Source organism: Lingula anatina, chromosome 8 (genome assembly GCF_051362555.1).
Source record: "Lingula anatina isolate TDL-2025a chromosome 8, LinAna3.0, whole genome shotgun sequence".
Taxonomy (NCBI): Eukaryota; Metazoa; Brachiopoda; class Lingulata; order Lingulida; family Lingulidae; genus Lingula; species Lingula anatina.
The window spans coordinates 10,399,353-10,420,397 of record NC_141774.1 but is presented as its reverse complement, the minus strand read 5'-3'; the positions used below and the strand labels follow the sequence as shown (position 1 = coordinate 10,420,397).

At 36.3% G+C, this 21,045-nt stretch overlaps 1 protein-coding gene across 2 annotated transcripts; it reads left to right on the top strand.

Moving 5' to 3' along the window:
* Window positions 1-52: 52 nt before the first annotated feature.
* LOC106180957 (transmembrane 9 superfamily member 1) lies at window positions 53-20,129 on the top strand. 2 transcript variants are annotated; one of them, XM_086994132.1, is made up of 15 exons: window positions 53-239; window positions 751-840; window positions 2,737-2,818; window positions 3,333-3,440; window positions 3,856-3,974; window positions 4,390-4,499; window positions 4,717-4,780; window positions 4,989-5,060; window positions 5,393-5,540; window positions 5,855-5,980; window positions 6,683-6,775; window positions 7,038-7,148; window positions 7,964-8,123; window positions 8,358-8,549; window positions 17,460-20,129. In XM_086994132.1, exons 1-15 carry the CDS (start codon window positions 162-164, stop codon window positions 17,659-17,661), a joined length of 1,755 nt encoding a protein of 584 aa, XP_086850258.1. In that variant the 5' UTR covers window positions 53-161; the 3' UTR covers window positions 17,662-20,129. The 2 variants fall into 2 exon arrangements, with proteins under 2 accessions (XP_086850258.1, XP_086850257.1); XM_086994131.1 differs by having other exon boundaries at window positions 7,961-8,123.
* Window positions 20,130-21,045: the final 916 nt, after the last annotated feature.

Here is a 21,045-nt window from a genome sequence, read left to right as displayed (position 1 = left end):
ATTTTGTAAAATACTGTCATCAAAACACTTATTTCAATATTAATTGATTGTTGCATCTACTTAACTTTTTTTGAAAATATTTTCATAATGTAAAATGATATGCTGTCAAAAGTATATTCAATCTCGCGTTATCTCATTGGAGAGAGGACAGAGTCGCCAAGATGGCCGTGCATCGGACACTTGTTGTGTTGGCAATACTCTCGTCCTGTTTGGCAGAAAAATACAAGGATGGAGCGAAAGTAAGTAGCTTGTAATCAAGGATTGTATCATTGTCATTTTTACTGTGCATTCAGATATTTATTTATCGGTTGCCCTTTATATCAGATAGATGGAAATTACGCGTTGTCCACCATAGAACTCCCCTTGACGTTTGCCGAATTCTGCTTGCCCAGAATTTTCATTACATTTGCTTAATCTATAGAAGGGTTACTACTTATCTTCAGATATTTTGTAAATTGTGGTTTGTTTTTAAACTATCCAAATTTTTGCAGCTTTAGATATTGTATTTCAAAAGATATAGTAATAGATGTAAACCCCCTCCATACCACACCTCAAAAATTAAAAAGTGGAAAAAATGTATTCAGAAATGTTCATCTTGCATGTTGTTTATTGTGTTTTGCTTTTATTTCCAGCTACTCATATATATATATATATATATCACTGAAATAAATCAGGTAGAATTAACTCACAGCTAGTATGTTTTCAGTTCTTACCATTCATAGTTAATATTATTTCATACTCACATTTCAGGTAGAAGTATATGTGAATAAAGTAGGACCATATTTTAACCCTCATGAGACTTACCACTACTATCAGCTACCTGTATGTAGGCCTCAAAAAGTAAGTATCAGACTCTATATTATCTCTTTGGATCATAATTAATATTAGGATGGTAGATTATGATTTATTCACATCTCATATAAAAAGAAAAAAATCATGTTTTTGTATTGGAGCATTTCTTACAACATCAGGTCATAATTGATTTCCATCTCACACATAAAAACTCAATGTTTCTTCTGGGAATGACACAGACAGTAGTAAATCTTAGGTCAGATAAATATATATGGGTTATATTTGAAGTGAGGGAAATCACATACTTGCAGACAAATAAAGTGGAAAGGTCGAGGGGACGCATGTCCTCTTTGATGTGTAGCCTTAGGCCAAGGTTAAGTAATGTAAACTCTTATCATATTGTTTAATCAGAGTAAATATAAGTATTTAGAGACTAAAATTAAAGAGAAATGTTTTTAATCTATGTGAAATATGAGAAGATGGTGATTTATGACCGAGAGTTTCCCCTCCCCTCTCCCCTCTCCCTCAGGGTTTAGATATGGTCCTGTCACTTTGTAATATATACAACCTTTGAATACAAATACGAAGAAGGCGTTGTTCAGTAAATATAGACTAACTGTGCCACGTGGATTTCATGTGGAATTAATGCAGCAAGCAACATGTTTTCCTGAATCATTTAGCTACCCTCATCTCCATTGTATCTCATATATATTAGAATGGAGAATGGGCTTACAGATTGTAGGTTGTAACAGATAGGGACATATTGTATAAATATGGATATTTTTCAATATAGATTGGTAAACTTTGTGTACAAGTTGGCAGCTGTAATTGTTCAAGGAGTTTCTGGATATTTTTTTTTTTATATTGTGTTTGTGTAGCTGTTAATTATAGGGATATTTCCTGACTGTTTTGTATAGAGATGTGGATTAAATAATAAAATTCAGTCATTATTAAGGAAGTATTGAGTTAATGTAGACATGATACGTAACATTTTTTCCACTGACACCAGGTGAAAATGAGTTTTACCTCCTAGGTTTGTTAAAGAACAACAACAAAAAAAAAAAAAAAAAAAAAAATACATAGAGCTGTTAATGACCATCTTTTTCTTGGCTGCAAATATCAGTTTTAAGTGAACCAATTAAAAAAGCATGATGTCTATTCAAGTGGCAGTAGCATTTGTATAGATTAATATTTGATAATGTATCAACGCTGTTGGAACTGACTAATTTTCAAGGTTTAAGTATAGCATGATGTGCCAGGACTGCAGTTTATATATCTGATCTGAAATATTAAAGACCTTGGCTGATTTTGATAAATTTATTATAATGATGGATTACAAATGTCAGTTGTCAGTTAATGTCTCTATGCTTTCCAAATTGCTTATTTAGTAATCTTCTTCTCGCGTTGTTTTGGGAATTTACTAACTTGTCACAAACATAAAAAATGATGCTTGAAAGTTATTCAAATCCCTTATATAACAGGTTAAAATCTGTTTTAGAATCTTGTTAAACATGCCCCTGAAAGATAAATATTTTTAAAAAGTATAAGATAATGTAAAGGGTATAGATTCTGAATTAAATAATCATATCTTGCTGTTCATGAATCTGTTTTCATGTAACGATCAGCTGTTTTGTTAACAGTGATATTAGAAAGAATATATTAGGAAAAATGTGGGAAGTGCTTTAATATGTGTGTCTGTAAACAGTAAGTGCACAGTAAACTCAATGTGTTAAATCATATTTCTGAAATAGATGTACTGTAAATAATACATCAACAAAGGGAAAGAAAGAAATAAAGAGAACTTCAGAGCTTGCTGTTGGTATTAAAGCAGAGAATGCCCTGTATTAACTGAAATTAAATTTGTTTGAAAAAGGGAGCATATAAGAAAGAGAAGTATTAGAGATATGTGGGTAATTATCCTAATTCTCCTATTATCTTTTCCAGATAGAACATAAAAGCCTGTCGTTGGGGGAGGTGTTGGATGGAGACAGAATGGCTAAGTCTCTGTACGACATCAGATTTAAAAGTAGGTGCAGATTTGAAGTAACTAGCGAGCTGACATGAACATTTCAGAAATAATTCATACATACAGAAATTATTTTGTCAGAAATTGCACACCATTAGCCATCAAAACTTAAAAGGATCCTAAAGTTTTGGTGATGATGATTGTGATGGTCTTGTAAATACTAATGTAGAACATTAAATTTGGTCAATGTTTAAGGGTAGTTGCAGAAGACTGACAAATATATCTGTACAATTCTAGTACTTTTTTTTTTATCAGACTACTAGTATGTGATATTATATCTGTACAGTATGTGAGCATATTGATTAAATTGACCCACAATAGATGCATGTGGTACACTTGCATAAAGTATTGTCAACACTGAGAGTAAAAATCCTACCTAGTTACAATGCTTTAAAAGTTTAAACCAATTTTGGGTTATAGATCAATTTTTTGCCAAAATTCCTTGCGAGATGCCAGTCCCAGAAATACATTACATTACATTGTCTGATTTTCAACCCTTATTTTCACATTTCAGAGAACATCTCTCCTGCCCAGGAGCTGTGTAAGACGACCCTGTCAGAGGCTGACCTGGCTCAGCTCAAAGAGGCCATTGAAGACCTGTACTACTTTGAGTTTGTCCTAGGTGAGTTTGGTAATTACACAGGGATGAGATTTTTTTAGATATTTCCGACTTTTGGGGAGCCAAAAATATCATTGGCCTAGGAGGTCCTCTAGACCCGCCATCATATTTTCTGACTTTTTCACTAAATTGCAGTCTCATCAATGGTTACATCAAGATGCTGCAAAGGTTAAACGGTTAAACTCCATATAAAGTGAGTACTTGTGCCAAATTATTGCCTACTTGTGCCATATTATTGTTGTTTAAACCCGTGCAACTATTTGCACTGTGTAAGAAGCTGGGACAAATAATTTATTTTCATTAAAGATATTTACTCTTGATTTTCATGCATCATTGAACTAATGACAGCACCAAGCATTCTAAAGAAAAAAGTGTCTAATTGAACTCTATCAAAACAGAATTTCATTTTGTATTCCAGACAACATTCCAGTGAGAGGTTTTCTTGGTCACCTAGAAGAGGGAGGTTTTCTTCCTCACAATCACAAAGTACAGCTGTGGACTAATATTCATTTTAATATCCAGTATAATGGAGACCAGGTGAGTTGAGACAGGGACAAGTTTGGACTGAATCATGTGTATGATATAGTGTAATTATTATCGTAGATGAACATGCTGTACTAGTAATTCACATTAGAAGAATATTCCATTCATTACAAATAATAAAACAAATACTGACAAACGTCACATGGCTTGCTGTGCCAAAAATTTTTTTACATAACTGAAATCTAATGCAGAGTATTCTTCATATGTTCATCTTGCCATGGGAAAGAAACAAATCATGTTCCACTGTTTGAACTACATCACATATACATTTCAATCCTTAAGGGACTGTCGTTCTCTGTTGCCAGGTCCTGTGAGGACAATGTGTATCTTGTTGCTACAATTCTTTTAAAATCTCTGACGTAAATGTTCACGCAGTCAATTCATTAAAGATTTTTTATTTGTCTTCCAGATTATATATGCTAACATCTCTACCAAAGAGCATGAGCCAGTGAATCTAGATGATGCTGTGGCACCTTTTGAAATACGCTTCACTTACAGCGTAAAGTGGCATCCAACTAAGTAAGTACATGACAATATCAAGCGCTGGCTAGTGGTGATATTTCAATTGTCTGTTCTGTGGTTGTTCAGGGTTATTCTTTTATTAGCCTCCAACTTAAGAAGATGTCTTGTTTTGCTGCTCCCTTCCTCTTACTCCCATTCCCCACATATAAATATTAGAAACCTAAATAATGAGCTAGGTGAGTGGTTCTTACCTTCGTACTCCCCTACATTTCAGGCTGAAGTACAGTGACAGGGACAAACTGGTGAAAGGGACAAGCTTCTTCCCTAAAACCTTGGAGGTGAGTCTAAGGTTTTGTTGAAATTGAAAGAGAGAGAGAGAAAATTCAAATAGAAACAAAAAAAAATGAAATTCTTATTTTGTTACTGCAAAATGCATGGGGTAAAAAAAGGGGGAAGAGAAAAATGCGTTTGAAACTAATCTAGTTTCTGTACTGTACATGATATGTGAAATCCTTGCCATAACATATTGGTGTCAATTGTTTTCAGATCCACTGGCTGTCCATCATCAACAGTTTGGTTCTGGTATTCCTCCTGTTAGGATTTGTGGTCATTATTCTGGTAAGAAAAGTTTTTAATCATAGTCAGGTCTCATGTTATTAATATAAATTAAATGCATTTAGATTTAGGATAATATAGGGCAGAGTAACTTACTGTGACACCATCACAAATGATACTGCATACAAGTGAAATTCTTTAAATAATGAGAGAGAAACGACTTTGGTCTAAACATGTTACTGCGAAGGATGATGATGATAATATTATAAGGCACTGTTCACATCTTTGATTTCAATATGATAAGACATCTGTATCACTCCTGCTTAGCAAATTTCAGCTATTAATTTATACTAATTGTGTGCATATTTATCTCTTTTTTTTCTCTGCCTTTATAGACAAGGGTACTGAAGAATGACTTTGCTCGCTACAACACTGATGATGAGGATGGTGAAGAGCTGGATAATGACGACAATGGCTGGAAGATCATCCACACCGATGTGTTCAGATTCCCACCTTGTAAATCTCTGTTCTGTGCAATTCTGGGTGAGTTGACAGACTGTAATGGTAAATTTATTAGTTGTGACAATCTGTTGGTTGTGAGCAGTGTTTGCCTCTTAAGAAAATTAATTTCTGGACCGAAGATCCAACCATTTTAAAAAGTAGCTGGACCCAAGTTCGGCCGGGTGGGAAAACTTCTCGGCCCGTTCTGAAAGTTGTCGACCCTGAGCAGACGGTCCAGCGTTAATTTTGAACACTGGTTGTGACAATGTTTTGGTTGTGAAAGGGAATATATTGTGACAGTATATTCATGGTGAGACTTCACTTATATTCAGATGTATTGTATTGTTATTTTCCAGGAGTTGGAAGCCAATTCCTTTCCATAGGAACTGGCATCCTGATAATGGCCATACTTGGAATGTTTAATGTTCACAGACATGGCTCAATTAACACGGCTGGAGTGTTACTGTATGCACTGACATCGGGTAAGGTGTTATTTTATTACTTAAAATATGCCTTATGTTGTTAATGTTTAATTTTAACATGCTGCAGCTGGAAATTTATGGTATGTTGTGATCTTCTGGCGAGTCTGTGCTGCGACTTATTTCGCATTACAGAATGTTATTTTAAATTTTTAATATGAATGATGTTATGGGGGTTTGTAATAGACTTGAAATAAAGAGCTTCACTCATGCCTTGTTAATATTTAACACATAGATAATATGAACCATAATATGGGGGATAGTAATAGACTTGAATAAAAAGAAAATCATTCATGCCATGTTAATATTTTACACATAGATAATATGAACCATAATATGGGGGATAGTAATAGACTTGATAAAAAGAAAATCATTTATACCATGTTAATATTTTACACATAGATAATATGAACCATAATATGGGGGCCAGTAATAGACTGGAATAAAAGGACTTCATTTGTGCCTTGTTAATATTTAACACATAATACGAACCATAATATGGGGGCTAGTCATAGACTTGAAAAAAGGACTTCATTTGTGCCTTGTTAATATTTAACACATAATCCGAACCATAATATGGGGGCTAGTAATAGACTTGGAAAAAAAAACTTCCTTCACGTCATATTACTATTTTATACATATATACTGTGAAATGCTTTATAGATATATCATGTCAACGTTAACTGTGTATATTCTGTGTTTTAGGTGTGGCTGGTTATGTGGCTGCTAATATGTACAAGAAGATGGGAGGAGAGAGTTGGGTGTGGAACATTAACCTCACCTCTTGCCTGTTCTCTTGTGAGTATTCAAAAATGGTGAAAAAAAAAAAAAAAAAAACAAAAGTCACCAAGCTAGCAGTCTCCATTATATGGAAAACTTGTATTTATTAAACGGTTTTCACATGTTAAGTGCTTCTCTTGTATAGATGGATTATTGTTTTGGAGAAAATATATCAGATGGCTAGCAAACCATGTTAAGGCAATATTTGTTGTAAGAAACCATGATTTAGAACAATTTTATGTTTTCAGATTTCCTAATTCTTATTCCTGTTATGTTACAGTTCCATTTTTCCTCATCTGGAGCGTGATAAACACAATGTCCTGGATGCAGGGGACCACACAGGCACTGCCATGGGGGACCATTGTACTCTTGATGACTCTCTGGGTACTTGGTAAGTATGGGAGTCACACAAGCTTTTCCACGGAGGTAACTCTGCACTCTCAGTGACACTGCTAGGATCCATCGGGTCTGCTGTTCTCATTTATATGGTGTTTTACGTAATATTTAGCCAAGATTTGCTAGATTTGCAGCAAGTCATTTTATATGTAGTTCATTTTATGTGTATCCTTTTCATGTGTTCAAATTTAGTATCTAGAAGTCCATAGAGGACTGAATGTAGATCCTCATCTATATTCATTCCAACTGATTCACAAGCAACTTACTTGATAATAGACTAGACTGGAATGATTCATAATGAATGGCTGAAGGGTGATATCACTTTTGCTTTTTTTATGGTGAAAAAAAATAATAATTCTCTGGCTAGTGCCTTATTTTTCTTTTTGTGTCTTACACTATATTTGTGCTTATGCCAGTTGCTTGGCCAAAGGATAATGCCTTGCAGGTCTTTCCCTGATATTTATTTATTATTATTATTTTTTTATTATAAAAACATTTATCTTTTGGCTAGTGCCATCTTTTTCCTTCATGTATCTCATGATCTCTCAGTTTTTACACGAGGACAGGCTAATCCTGAAAATCTGTATGCTCCTTATATGATCTTGTTGACATTTAAGCTGGATGTGAACATGACTTTTGCACTAGCCGTGCTCACAGCAGCACCAAATAGGTCTCTGATAATAATGAAGGATTAATAAGGGGCTCTTTGTGGTGATTTAGGTGATTTGTGAACATCTCCTTGTTGGGTCTGTGGTTGAGGGTTCCACTCTGTTTTCTAACATCTTCCACTCTCTCTATTCCTTCCAGTAGGATACCCCTTGACAGTCATTGGTGGGATCTTTGGAAAGAACTACGCCAATGGCTTTGATGCCCCTTGCCGTACCAAGAATATCTCCCGCGAGATACCAGACGTTCCCTGGTACAGGTCTGCAGGTGTCCACTGCCTCGTTGCGGGATTTCTACCATTTAGGTGAGATTTAGTTTCAAATGTAAAGAAAATTTGCACCAAATTTGACAGAAGTATTTGAAAAAAAATCACCTTTATATTTTTGATGAGCTTTTAGATTTTAAAAGATCGGTTACATTCAATAAAGAGAGACAACAGTTACAGTAATAAAAAAACTTGAATGAGTATGAGATTTTATGAATATAATATAATTTAATATTATATAATATATATATAATAATATAATCCATATTTCAGTGCAATCTCCGTGGAGCTGTACTACATATTTGCCACACTGTGGGGACGGGAGCAGTACACGCTGTACGGAATATTATTCCTGGTCTATGTGATCTTACTGAGCGTGACAGCCTGTATCTCCGTGGCGCTGACCTACTTTCAGCTCTCAGCGGAGGATTATCGTTGGTGGTGGCGGTCCATATTCAGCGCAGGGTGAGTGACTGTCTTGTTACTTTTGCCAAGGAGGTTCTGTTTTTGCCTCCTTGGTTTATTCAAAAGGTTATTGGGGGATTTTGATTAAATTTTCTGGATAGGTCAGAAATAAGTTCACCAAGGTTAGATTTTGATGGTGATCCATTTATTAAATAATAAATAATATTTTACTGTGTGTGCTTTGTCTTGGAATTCATTTCAAACATTTGTCTGAAGTTTGGGTGTGGTTGGGTGGGGTGGAAGGGAATTTACAGCTGTATAAGGTAAAGCTTGCAATTGACAGACTGACACAGATAATATTTTAAGGTAAAAACTAACATAGGCCTGTCATAGTTCAAGGCAATTTAATTAAAAAGTAAAAGCAAAAATGAGTGCAGTGAGTGCAGAAATAGAGGTTAGTACGTAAAGAACACATATTGCATAGCAGAGCAGAGCTGTGGATAAAACATAAATATAGATCTGATGAAAGATAAAACACTTTGATTGAGATGCACAACACTGGGAGTTCAAAGATGAAATAGAGAAAGGTTCAAGATGCTAGCTGCAGGACGAGGTCAGGTGTAAGGGGCATTCCTTTAAGATGTAGTACTTAACAAATGCCAAAATATCTCCTTCCCAGGTTGTGTTCACAGCGTGACTAACTTAAACTTTGCACAGTTTGAATTTTACTGACCAGATGACCTTTTTGTTAAATATGTCTTGTAAATTTTCTGGAATGGATGGGATTCCTTTATTGGTCAGTTTATCGAGTGATGTCATTAAGGTTATATTTGGTTTGGGTTAAGGTCAGTGTGCCTTCACCTGAGAATCTTGAAACATTTTAGTACAGTCGTGGTAAGTGGTATGCACTCAGATAACAACTTGGAGGCATTGACCTGTGTTTGCTTTAAATGGTACAAATTCTTTCTGGTTTCTTTAATACAAATTCATTTATTTGTGAAAGCAAACAAATATTTTAATCACTTTCCCGTTAATATCAAGGGTAACTATAAAAGTTTATGTATCAGGCTTTGTGTTCTTGCACAGTGAATCTCAAGTCTGCCAAATCCAACTAACACTGTGATGTTGGTAAGGAAATGGAAAATGTATTAAGCACTACCTTCAAGAAATTATCATCACTATTAATTTAGTGTCAATTTCTGACCAGGTAAAAGCATCTGGCTATCTGGTAAAAAGGGGAAAAGATGAAATTATAATAATAATTATAAAAAATAACAATTCAACAAAAAAACTAAGATTTTGGTAAGGAAATAGAGAAAACGTATTACTGTTTTTCAAAAAAGCACCATTGCTATTAAGGCAGTGTCAATTTTTGATCTGTTAAAAGCATCTGGCTTATTTTTAAAAAAGAAAGCAGAAGCAATAATAACGATGGTAATAATGCTATTAATAACAAAAAAAAACAATAATATTAAGAGCAATAATAATTATGATAATAATAAAGTATAAGCAATCTTAGAAATCGTAGAATAAGGCCAGGCCACAGTGTATTCTTCTTAGCACAGGTGGTGATTTTAAGGTGAATGCAATCTTCAGCAGCTGGTTTTACCTGCCTCACCTGGCAGGGACAACACTATAGAAGTACACTAATGTGAAAATTAGAGCTTTTTATCCCCTCGTGCTGAGATCTCAATCTTCTCACCCGGTGTAGTACGCACGCTCCTCCATCACACACGTCATGTGCACCTTACGGCATGTGCTTGACATTTTCTTAGCTCGTGGGGGATTTGTGCCGACTTTGTGGAGTGAGTGTTTGCGTGACGTGCTCTTTGCTCTTCCCCTTGTTGAAGAAGAGGTGGTGCCAAGTACGAGAGACGGCAGGGAGCTTGTCCAGGCTATACTCTCAGTTTGGAAGAGGTTCTGTGAGGGGTTTGATGGATTTGGATTTTGGTGGAGACGGAATGAGAGAGAGAGAGAGAGAGAGAGAGAGAGAGAGAGAGAGAGAGAGAGAGAGATGATGATGATGATGATGATGATGATGATAGTGATGGTGATTTTAGAGAGAGAGAGAGAGAAGGAGGGAGGGAGAAAGGGAGGGATGGGGAGAGGGAGAGCTGCATAGCACAACATTTTGCTGAAAGTTTATCAAATGTTAGTCTGCAAAAAGTGTTAGTCAAAATGACTCATGTCATGCCCTGTTATTGTAGGGATTTTGATGGATTGAGAGAGAGAGAGAGAGAGAGATGCATAGCCAGTTGCAACCAGCAATTTCAACATATTGCCAACAGCTTATCACATGTTAGTCCCCAAATTGACTGTTCATGGCCTGGTATTGAAGGGTGCTCACATTAACAGCTTCTTTGGCTGTTATATTTTGTAACCCCAGTCTTCAAACCACCCTTCCAACCTCTCCCCTCACCCTCCCCAAAGAACCCCTTTACCTATCAGGGTGGTTTGCCCCAAGACTCTCAGAATACATGACATTACCTATGAGCCAGGGAACATTATTTATCTAGCGTGGCTATTTATTTATACGGAGAATGAGGGAAATTGTGCCTCAGAATATCAGGGAGCTTGTTACCTGGAGTTTGGGGTCACACAATGTTTTCTCAGAACAGTAGTATATATAATTGGAAGTACATGGGTAGTGAATAAAATATGATCTTCCTGGAAATAGGAATATATATATAAATAAGCAGTTGTATATGTGGGGGAAAAAAAGAAAGAAAAGAATAGGGTGAGTGACCGGGAAAGTGGGGTGACTCTGACGATTGCTGGGAATTTTACTGGGAAATTCAGTGAAAAAGATATTTAAGAACATTTTAAAGCAGTTGTTGGCATCTGTATTTTTAATTGGTGTTGTAAACGCCCAACTGTACATGGATTAGGTGAATGTATGTACTGATTACCAAGGAAATGTTACCAGTGACAGAGAAAAAATTATACACACACACATATGCAGATGTGCATATACATAGATACACACACCCACACACACACACACACACACACACAAAAACATGCATTTTTATTTGCCATAATCCACACACACCACCAAAGAAAAAAATGCTTGCAAAAGTTTAACACTATAGTATCCAAGAACTCTGTGCAATTCTAGTATTGACTCTAGTTTTAGTACAGATAGTGTCACTACTGGCAGATATAACGACCTCCTCCCCCTCCCACACACACACACACACACACACACCGATTGCTTTCTCATAATTCAAAGCTACTGCGAGAGCAAACCCCATGCTACAACTGCCTAGAAACAAAGAAGCTAGTAGAGATGGGCCTACAGTATTATCAGTACCTTCCACATGAACTAGCAAGAAACCCTACTCCCCCCAACCCCCAATATATTGGTTTTCCACAATCCAAAGCTACCACCAGAGCAAAACCCATGCCACAACTGCCTAGAAACAAAGAAGCCAGCAGAGACAGGCCTATAGTATTACCAGTACCCTCCACATGTGCTACCATTCAGCATGGGCTCTCAGTTGTGAAACTCAATCTCACGGGGATGATGCTGACACTCCTTATAAGGAAGCTGCCTTCATTCAGTAGCTGTCTGTCAGTCAGTTTGATTGGCAGCTGAGGAGGGGAATCCCCTGCCAGATGATCTCTGTGAGGCTGTTTCAGTGTTCTAGTTGCAGCCATCAGTCATTGTGAGTGATGGGGGAGAGGGGCAGGGTCTATAGAGAACATGTGGCAAAGAGATTTGTTGGGGATTTTTCTTTGTGGTGTTTGTAGCTCTTCTAGATGATGATCATCATGATGATGGCTTTGGAGGGCATCCAGAGTGACAGAGTTGAGGGTCTTAGTTCAGATGAATGAATAAATTACTGTGTATGTTCCTTGTCTGTGTGTGTAAGAGAGAGAGAGAGAGAAAGCTGTTTATTATTGATAACTTGCCAGATGGAGCTTATTAAATTCATTTTGTTGCAATGAGGTTTCAGAAGATGTTTTTTATTATGATTCTAAGTCTTGCACCGCCTCCCTTATTTGTTCTTTTCAAAATTTGAGTCAAAGGAAACAAGAAAAGAAAATAAAGAACATGAAATTCTGAGAAGGTGACTTCCTTTTATTTGTTCTTTTCAAAAACTTAGTATACGAAAACCAGAATTGAAAATAAAGAACATGGAATTCTGTTGGTAGAAGTCATTGACTCCAATAGAAAATCAGAAACAGTGCCTGGCAAGTAGAGGTGCTACACTGCGGTGTACCCAGTGTTTATCAGTTATCATATCAAACCACAGAGTAATTGAGAAATAAAAAAATCTATCTGTGACACACTGGGAACTTGATTTCTGTGATCTGTTGGTATTTTTATTGTTGCATTTTTCTACTGGTATGTTTCATAAAACAAAAAAGGTCGCTCCAAAAATTGGGGGGGGGGGGGGGGGAGATGGAATAGGCAAAACCAGCCTAATGAGGACATTGTACTTCTTAATTGGTTCAGAGGCCTATGTGAAAGGCATGTTGTTTTTTTAGGAGAGGGAAATTTTCAAATGACCCAATTTGGTCAGGAATCATGTTTCAGTTTGAAAACTCATACAGCGTGTGTTGACAGCTGGGGAGGCAGAGAGTGCAGCTGCTGAGGGGTTTGTATGAGGATCAAAATTATTGCTGGAGGTTGAAGACCTAAGGTACTACTTGATGCAGTTTACAAGCTGACCCATATGATTCAATTATAGACAATGAGAGAGAGACAGAGAAAATTATATTAAATGTTTTGAAAAATATATATTAACTTTTGAATTACTAATCATTGCAATAATTTCTCACTAAATGTGCAACTCAGCATTTCACAAATCAGATTCATTTTATTTTGATCCAAATTTGATAAAACTTTTTTATTATTTCATCAAGTGAAACCATATTTTTTCTACATTTTTTTTCAGTACTTTTGCACTTGTAAAACTCTTTTCTCTATTTCCTGCCCAAGTTGCTGAGTGTGCATCATAAATCACCAAAGCCTCTTAAACTGACACTGTCTTACATAAAACAGATCAAGTGGAGCTTTTTTATGGTACACATTCATTAAATTTGAACAAAATGAAATAAGTTTATTTTGTTAAGTGGGGTTATTTTGAAATACTTGATATATCACAGTCCATGTCTGAAAATGAATTTGGCTTAAGACACAAAGTTAGGCGTTTATGAGTATCCCAGAACCTGTCAACTTCCTTGGCTTAAGTGACTAGGATTTCCATGAGACTGCTTTTACACTGCTGCAGATAGGGTAAGATATGACCATGTAACCTTGGTAATTAAGTTCTTAGCCAGGGAACCTGACTTAGGTTTTTTTTGTGAAACCACAGCTAGGAAAATTATGTGAATTTTTAAACGATTGGGACAAAAAAGAGAAGTGTTCAGAAATTGTGAGCAAGTACCGTATTTTGTACCTGCCATGTTGCCAAGGGAGCAGCAGGTTAATTATGGCAGTGTTTTAATGGGGGAGGATGAGGTGATGGTTACGTGAAGATGTGGCTCGAGAGACAGGTGGGAGTGCTCAACCTGTTGTAACATAAAGTATGCCAGAATGAGGGATGGGGGAGATGACTTTTATATGCACCTGTGGGGAACGTGGAGAATCTGATATTTTTTTGTATCTTTTTTTTTTCCGACTGAATTGTGAGTAAAAAAGGGTACATTTTGACAGGAAGAAAAATGTTTTTTGACGTCAAACAACCAAGATCTTATTTTCTTTCAGAGATAAAATATTACTATGTGAAATACATTAAAGCATTAATCATTTCAAATGAACAAAGGAGAAAAAAAACAAAAGAACAAAATCTGCAGTTTATTTATGATTTATGCTGGATTTTTAGCTTCTAATAAAGGATCATTTATCATTTCAAAGGAAGAAAAACGCAGAATGTAGGTTAAGGTGAAACAATTTTATGATTCAAATATGTTTGATTCCTTACACTTCAGACCTAATATGATGAATAGTACATGTCAAAATTACAAAGTTTGGCATAGAATGGTATTTTGTTCATTGTATAATGAAGCAATTTGCACTATAAACATCGGGGAAAATAAAAGGGAATCCTTTGTTAGCACCTGAAGAAGAAAAAGCTTGTCTTTGTGTTATTTTTGCTGCTGGTAGCAATTCTGTCTGTTATCTTTCTCTACATGAGTGATTATTGAAGTCTGAGGTGAGATACCTGTTTGATGTACTAGTAAAGATTTACTCTGCTCAAAGTCACTTCTGCTGGTCTAAATTTTTAAACTTGGGCAAACTTAAGATGTATGTATGTTAATCATCTTGTCAGTTTTAATTGACATGTGTCTACCTAATGTGAGGTCCAATCAGTGTCAAGAAAAACTCAATAGAGGAAAGAAATGAAAATGAAAAGATAAAGCAAAAATATTTCACATTTACACAGTGAGGAAGGAGGTTGATAGCAAAAACAACCAGTTGAAGTATAATTTGGTCTAATTTGATTAGGGTTCATTATGTACTGGACATTTAAAGACAGTCTCAGCGCGTTAAACCCTTAAAATAGCACGAAAATTAATTTTCCTGGAAAACTCACCAATTTCCCCATAATGACCAAGGTATATCCTATCCAAAACCGTCCAGAAAATGAAGCTACCTAATACCGTTTTTAAGTTCCATTAAATAATAAAAGACGACTCGTCTTAAATACTCAGCTACCACCTCACAGTACGGCTTCAGAACGCGCAATTTCTCGCTAAGTCTCGCGGTTTACTATGAATGAAGTACTATGGCTGAGACCCGGATGTTACTATTTGGCGCCAAAACAGCAAACATGGCTCAGACGCGCGTCAAGTCTGAACAGGAGAGCGACAAAAGGGGGCGAAAGAAAATAGCCACTCCAGTTCGAAAGATACGAAAGAAAATTAGAGACAGACGAAGAAGCACTCAGACTGTGTATGTTGGGAGGGAGGTGGGGCGGTGGAGGACACTTAAAGCTGAGTTAGGACTCACATACGAGGCAATGGCGAAAGTACTCCTCGACACGTGAGTATGCGCTTCACAGGTCTCAAGTGTGTCTGATTATCATATTATCCTGTTCACAATAAATGACAATATTTGTGCTCATACAAAGTTGGTTACGTGTGTAAGAGCGTTTTGGGCTTTACGTTTTCTGTTTTTGATCGGTACATGTACCGAAAAGATGGACAGGCGGCACTTACATGTCTGACAAGTTACGCTGTGTAGTCGTGACGTCTATCTCATTCTGACTGAAGCCTGCTGTGATTGGTTGTAAGCGTGGGAAAATCGAGGTCGTGACCTTGAGCCGGAAGTACTTCTGGCTGTGCTCCGAAATCATGATAAATAGTTTTCGCTTTCTAATTCTTTATTCTTGTTGTCTTAACAGGACTTTTGTGACCCAGACTTATTCATATAATAATAAACAATCTCCCAAAACACAAATCTGATCAAAGTTTTACATAGAACCTGCTTCTATACATTAATCTAACCCACTGAGTTGTCCTTTAAAGTAAACTGCCTTATTTCACAGATGACCAGTCTGACTTAGTGGAGTGTAAACACGCCTCTTGTAATAACTACTCTGTATCACAAGTAGGTCTGGCTCGGTCCAGTGTAAACAGGACTTCAGTTATAACCGCTGTGTATTGCAGGTGGTAAACTTGTGTTCACGATGTAAAGAGAAGTTGTTAACACAGCAACCCCGCTGTGTGTGGTATTTATGTTGAACAGGAGCTACTGAACTCTCTTTGTGTCCTTTCATCTCCGGGACAGTCAAGGTGATATGTGATAAACTGCAGCTTTTTGTTTATTGCTTTTGTCTGTAGGATGCGCAGGTGAAACTGCGTCAAACAGGAAAATGTTTGGTGGATAAAAGTGTACCTTTTTTTGGATTTGACTAGAATGATCCAGAAAAATGAAAAACAAATTAGCCGAATACTTTAACTGAGACATTTGAGCCTGAAAAGGATTTTTTGTTTAAAAAAAAATTAAGCTAGAAAAGGATTCAGAGAGCTTAAACTTCCTTCAAAACAGCTGATTAATAAACAAACTAATTGATTAATTAATCATCACTAAAACTTTCCAAATTCCTGATCTATCAAAAATGTGCTAAAATCCTACTATGACTCTTTGCATAATGGTGCTAACCGACAGACTGACAAATTGTTTACTAACAAGTAACCATTGACTTCTGGATCACCACCGGAATCTGGGCCCAGTATCTCAAAAGCATCGTGCATTGCGACCGTGCGCAAGCGTCTCAATTCCATAACTCGCACATACTTGCCCCATATAATACATTGTAGCCTCTACGTGATATCGCTATTCGCAATATGCGATGCTTTCGAGATACGGGGCCCTGATCATGTTTCTGACCTATCCAGAAAATTTTATAAAAATCCAGCCATAACTATTTGAGTGAGGCTGGTGACAAACAGAAAGACTGACAAAAAGAGGCATTGGTGAAAATAAAATGCAAACAAAGCTGGACACTTATCTTATGTGAAAGTTTTCATGGGAAAGTAAACTGTTTTGGTCTCATATATGAAGGCATAGCAATTTTATGAAATGAACATGTCAATTTTACGTCTTGTGTTTGCCTTCGTATCTCGAAAGCATCGCGTATTGCGAATAGCGATATTATATGGGGCGAGTATGGGCAAATGATGGAATCGAGACGCTTGCACACGGTCGCAATTTGCGATGCTTTCGAGATACGGGGCCCAGCTGTCATTTGGATGGCCTCTGTTCTCAAATAACAGCTTATTTTTTCAAAGATGGATGAACTGCTTAGGAATATTTTTGGAAATGGCAGGTTGGGTACTTGATTTGCTTGGGTGGGACTCCCTGTAAATTGGTGACAAAATTACAGATTCAGATATTGGACTCCCTGTACCCCAAATCCTGGGGAAACCACTGCCTGTCAAAATATTTCAGGTTATACTGCAGAACTTGACTGACCAGTGACCCATATTTATGCTTCTCTTTATTTTTTTTTCCAGGTCTACGGGGATGTTCGTGTTCATGTACTCGCTGTTCTACTACTTCAAGCGCTCCAACATGTCAGGACTGTTGCAGACGGTACAGTTCTTTGGTTACACCATTCTGGTCTGCTACGTGTTTTTCCTGATGTTGGGGACCGTCTCCTTCTTCGCAGCATTAAAATTTGTCCGGTATATCTACGTCAACATCAAAATGGATTGAGGGATTTGTGGGGATTGGTGGTAAACTTTTTTTTATGTACAGCCCGCTTTGAGGTGGGAGCTGTGGGGATATACGTTTTAAAGCATCATTTTGGACCAGGAACTGTAGACATATCTTTGTGAACAGACTGCTTTTACAATCTAACATACAACTTGAATGTGAGAGACTTAGATTTAGTTGAAATGCTTCATAATGTTCGTCGTCAAGCATTTCTGTGAAGTTATTTTCTTGAATAAGGACAGCAGTTATTGTACAAAAAATATCTGCTTTTAGTTGCGGGTTTTGTATTATAGCAGAGGTGTAAATAGTAAATATGCTATTGTTCATGATACTTGTAACCAGTGGGGAATTACAGGGGCCATGGTACTTGAAATCTTAGTAGGGCATACCTACAACCTCCTTTGTAACATTTCCCCTCTCCAGCCTCATATTCCAGGCCTTTTTTCCTAAAATTATGCCCTTCATCTTATTTGATCCATTTGTTACCAGTTTATGCCCAGTGAGGACAGTTACTGCCCTACGAAGAAAGTTTATGCCCTATGAGGAAAGTTTATGCCCTCTATTTCCCATTCCCTGGTGGATGATTTATGACTTATGTGGATAATAAATGCCCTCTAAAAGGTCACCTGTTGGGGTGAACAGGGGTTAAACACAATCAAATTTGTTAAAGGGATTTTATAGTATGGGTACTACCATATAACGCAACTGGTCCAAATGCTATGGAAATCTGTGTATATCTATGTAATTCACTAATCTTTGAATGGAAAGATGTATTTTTATGTAAATGGATAATTGTATATGATAAACTTTATAAACGGAAAGATAGGTAGCAGTATGCACCTGTGGTATCCAGAGCTTGGGTTGCACTATGAGTTGTCTGCTCTTGACTGTTCCACATTTTCAGTACTTCAGACAGGAAATTCTGTCTTTCCTGAAAGAATTTAAATGTTTAATACAAATAACACAAGATACTTTATTGTCACTGAGAGAGGATTTTAAATTTAGCTTTAAATGTAACTTATTATTTGATTTCAAAAATAGTTTGGTGGTGTAGTGAAAATATTGTTTTGTGATTAGTGTTACAGATAAATCATGTTGATATTTGACTGGGGGCATTTTCAGAAAGCTTTACCTTCTCTTGATGTAGTGTTTAATTGTAAGATATTGTTACCGAGAACAATAACTCTGCATAAAGACACATTTTGACTAATGGTAGCCAGATTTTTTTTTTAAGCAAAGAACTTTAAACTGAATATTGGTCTAATCTTTTAGCCAATAATTTTAGTCCAATATGACCCACAATCAGTGGTACTCCTTTTTAGTACAATATTTTGCCTACTGATTGACAAGAAATAAAATGGCTATCATTTTAGACCAATAGTTAGTCTACTTTAGTGGACACTTGCAGCTTTCTTCTGAACTGAAATAAGTCAAAGTTTTTGCCCAAAGTTCTTTTGTGAAAACTGACCCAGATATTATTGCAATTAAGTTCTGAGTTTTGTTTATTAGTCCTGTTGGCAAACTACTTTGTTATATTACTAGTTTTTTTCTAGCAGCATTATTTATTCTCTGGTAGTTGTAGTAGCAGTAGTAAGGTAAAGTCTTTTTTTTTTAATCATCTACTGCTTGTAAAGTATTTCTCATTACTTTGTTCCTGCCCTATAACTTCAGTATTCATTGTATTGTGATGTCATTTAAGGTTGTTTCTGTATATGTTTGATAACCATATCTAATAAGGATGTGACCTTTCTTAATGTTATCAGTTATGAAATTGGACATTGGTCCCAAGCTTTTCAAGAAATTGTAACCAAATGACAAATTTATGTTTAACTTAGCGAAAAACTCTGATAGATCTTATAGAAATGATAGAGATATTGGATAAGTTTCCAAACTGTAGATTAGATATTTGTTTTTATTTATTGTTTATTCACCAATGGTCCAGAAAGCAGAGAAGGTTTGGAAAACAGTACAACTACATTTTGAACAAGTCTGGTTTGCAGTAAATTGTGACACTGGAAGTAAACTGGGTATTTTTCTCCATAGTTTTGATGTAAATTTTAAATGCAACAGTTCAAATTAAAAAAAAAAGTTAAAGGATTTGGGGGACATTTCTATGTGGATTTATGGCAGAGGTCAAGTGAGATCTCGAATATAGATGTCACTTAAAAAACTGAGTGAGATATTTTGGGTGAGGAGTACATTTAAAGATTGGACTTTGTGTGTGTGAGAGGTGGGGGGAGGATTAGACTCTCCACCCACCTCCATCAAATCCTGAATTGGACCCTGGGGCTCCCTAAATGTATCTTTAATGCTAAAGTGTAACTTCACTGTGGAAAACTGCCACTGTAGAACTGAGCACCAATTAAAATGTCTTTTTGTTTTATTATTTTATGTCTGACTTGTAAAGGAGGGATTCAACTGAATTTGTGGAACTGAGGAGAGAAGAATAAATATAAAGTTAAAGGTGATTGTTTCAGTTGTTGTGCTTTTAATTTTCTGTTTTGTTTTTAATGGAGAAATGTAAGCTGTTTGGATCAGACATTCAATGGAGATAGAATAGTTAATGAAAACTTATTTTGTACTCGGCGCGATTGCGCTCGTTCTTTCTCACCTAACACAATTTCATTTTATAACCAATGAAATGCAATCTTTTAATAGTTGGTCCTCAATATGGTGATTTTCTCCGTCTGTCATCGGGAAGGTTTGTTCGTTTTTTTCCTTTCGAATTTTAAGTTTCTTTATTCATTCATTCCATATTGACAGCTGTCAATGTAATTTTATGTGAATTACTGCAAATATTACAAGAAATGTATAATAGACAATGCAACTAATGAATTCCGTGTGTGACGGTTTTTTGGAAATTAAGGAAAAGTTGCTGTTGTTCGGCTGTCTCAGTGATCCAAATAACCTTGCAATTTTTCTATTATCACGAAATAGATATAGTTTGCAAAATGTTGTCCAGAATTTTAATCTTAAGGGGGCAGTGCACCAATATAAAATCCTTGCAATCTTTTTCGTCGCAATTTGAAAAATGAAATAAGTGCACTATTACCAGCAAAACGACCCTTTGCAAGTCTCCACGTTCCTCGCGATTTAAGTGTTATAACACTTCAATATGCTGTGAATTAAAAATGCTCCTGAGTTTACAAAGAAGAAAAAAGACTGCATTTCTGTCACTGATACGTCACTTCACCTCAGTTTATTTCACGCTAGGGGGATTTTTATAACGTAACGACGCAGGTTAAAGATAAAATAGCGCCGAAATTTTTCATATGAATAGAAAACAACTCAAAAGTCGTTTACTGTAACCAAATAGAAGAATTGCGCTGATAGTAAAGAGGGTGCCGCTGTTAAGTTAACTAAAGAGACGCTGACGTGCCCCTT

What these genes read in the sequence shown, in the direction of transcription:
- LOC106180957 (XM_086994131.1), top strand. Translation starts at nt 162, where the DNA reads ATGGCCGTGCATCGGACACTTGTTGTGTTGGCAATACTCTCGTCCTGT. An exon ending in GATTTGTGGTCATTATTCTG is followed by an intron (nt 5,061 to 5,392) that starts GTAAGAAAAGTT and finishes CTGCCTTTATAG; the next exon opens with ACAAGGGTACTGAAGAATGA. An exon ending in GATGACTCTCTGGGTACTTG is followed by an intron (nt 7,149 to 7,960) that starts GTAAGTATGGGA and finishes TATTCCTTCCAG; the next exon opens with TAGGATACCCCTTGACAGTC.